The sequence below is a fragment of the Morone saxatilis genome, unplaced genomic scaffold (assembly GCF_004916995.1).
Source record: "Morone saxatilis isolate NCDOM2014 unplaced genomic scaffold, NCSU_SB_2.0 Contig5, whole genome shotgun sequence".
In the NCBI taxonomy this organism is placed as follows: domain Eukaryota; kingdom Metazoa; phylum Chordata; class Actinopteri; family Moronidae; genus Morone; species Morone saxatilis.
This window is the reverse complement of record NW_023340095.1, coordinates 17,443,024-17,445,285: the sequence shown is the minus strand read 5'-3', so window position 1 is coordinate 17,445,285 and position 2,262 is coordinate 17,443,024. Positions and strand designations below refer to the sequence as shown.

At 46.7% G+C, this 2,262-nt stretch overlaps 1 protein-coding gene across 2 annotated transcripts in view; it reads right to left on the bottom strand.

Moving 5' to 3' along the window:
* The window catches only part of arhgef7a (Rho guanine nucleotide exchange factor (GEF) 7a), a 27,740-nt gene extending 26,516 nt beyond the window's left edge, over positions 1-1,224 (bottom strand). Inside the window, exon 1 of one of the 2 annotated variants that reach the window (XM_035676993.1) lies at positions 810-1,224. In XM_035676993.1, coding sequence (XP_035532886.1) covers positions 810-974 — 165 coding nt within the window. In that variant the 5' untranslated portion in view covers positions 975-1,224. The remainder of the gene's footprint in view (positions 1-809) is intronic. The other variant, XM_035676990.1, reaches the window with a different exon arrangement.
* Between the last annotated feature and the right edge of the window lie 1,038 nt (positions 1,225-2,262).

Below are 2,262 nucleotides of genomic sequence, written 5' to 3'. Positions count from 1 at the left end.
GGGGGGGGGGGGGGGAGATGGAGGAACCTGTTTGCCATTTAACAGGCAAATTTCTCACGTTCACGAGGATGTGCAGGCAGCCCCGAGCACAACAGCCTCTTTTCAGGAAGCCATTGCCTCCCTAAGGTAGCTGTCTGAAGTGGCTGACGCTATACATTGACAGACACAAACACTGCGCTGTTCCTTTAAATGGGGAGAGGGTCCATCTCTGTATGTGCGCCCTTGCAGTCAATGGCGGCCCACTCTTATTTCTGTGGTCTGTGTACAGATACCCCAGTCATCCCTGGCTCATCATGTTGTGTGTGTACATAAAAAAATAAATAATACATTGACATGTAAGCCACATCGCCCTGGATTAAAGACGCATTTAAATTACAGGGGCCTCCAACGATAACGCAGATCTGCATTAATAGCATATTAAACGAGGCCTTCATTTATTAAGACCCAGTGGATCTATTAGCTCCTGATCCATTTGATCAATCCATTTTCTGTTTGCTGTGTTGTTGCCTTATCTAGAGCAGATCGATACGCGGTGGAAAACAACGGCCTTTCTCTTTACGCACGACTTGACATACGTGTGTGCGAGCATATAGCGCCGTTCCCGCAGACAATAACCCGGGCTGCCGTGACCTACAAAAGAAATCGCCTCATGGACCACTGGGCAGAGAGAGAAGCCAGACAACAAACCGCGTCGGTTTCACGGATCTGGGCAGCACACAGACACGCCGACGGGGCGGGCGGCTGGTTGTATGCAGAGGAGGAGAGCGAGGAGGGGAGGGGGTAGAGGGGGGGTGTATCATTGCCCTTACTTTCTCCGTGGACCCCGGGCTGAGCCGCTCCAGCAGCCGACACAAGACCACCCCATCTTTCAGGGAGGTCTGCAGAAACGCTTCAGGATCCGAGATGGTCTTCTTCGGCGATTCCAGCACCCCGAGCGTAATCAACCATGTAACCGTCTGTTCCGCCGAATTCATGTCCAGTCACAACAGATCCTATTCAACAAAGCGGCTGTGTTTGGTTTCCTAACAGCTTGCTGCCCCGGTTACGCTGTCATCTGTGCGTTAGAACAGGAACCTGATTAATCCACAAAAAAAAAAAAAAATAGAAAAATGATGATGTCGATGAGAGAGAGAGAGGCTGCGGGAAAGCCTCTACCTCGGGGTTGTTGGATGCGGATGACGGCTGGCTGCTGGAAATTCAGCAGGTCTGGTTTCCTCCCTTGAATGGTGTGTTTCCCCCCACCCCCCCTCTAACCTGGCAAGCTGTCAAGTGCGGCTCTGTGATGCGTTGAGGCAGTGGACTGCATACATGCGCATCGCAGCCGCCAGCCACTCATCCATTGGATGACATCACACAAGAGGGACAAGCCAGTCCAGGCAGTTGTTAGGGCACTTCAGCGTGACATGAATAGGCTTTTTCTGCGTGGCTTTGCATATCCTACTCTTTCTTATCCGTTTATTATAACCATCTGTTGTTATCTGCTGATGGGCCTCAGTGCAAAAGGAGAAAGCAGCAGAGCAGATGAAGTCAGATATAGAGCATCAGCGTGAAAAATGACACTGTATTTAAATTTGGATACATTTTGAAGGTACAATTTTACCAACTGTGACACAAAACAGGCAGAATGTTTCAGTCAAGACATGCTGGATTTGAGCACTGAGTCGTGAAGCTCTGCTTTAACCAGATAAGTAATTCTTTCTCAAGTCCCAACCTGATAAATCTGAGAGGCCACAAGATCTTTTTAAAAAGGGAAATAAGAAAAAATAGGAAAATCATTTCACTCATGAAAAGCTGGATAGTTTCACATCTTTCATACTTTAGGTATCAAAATCCCTCAAATGATACAATGTGAGAAGAGTGTTTACACTGAAGCTATAACCTGTGATGTGGGGTCACAAGCACACATCACTTTATTTTCTTTATTTGTCATGAGGAAAAATGGTTGGGAACCACTGCTCAAGAGCGCTCTTCTTTATAATATAAAGCTATATTATGATATAAGTTTATATCATATCATCCATTCCTTTTCAATATAGCTGCTATCTCAACCTGTACCTGCCCGCCTGCCTTTATACAGACATAATTAACCGAGAAAACAAACGACATATTACTAAATAATGACAATAATAACAGTTGGAGCCTTAAGGCATATCTCACATCATATTACATTCATATAAGCCTCACTTCTCACTTTGGCCACAGGGTGGGGCTCACTGCTCACTGTATGCTGATAGTCCAGTGTGTGGGTGCTGCCAGGGTCAT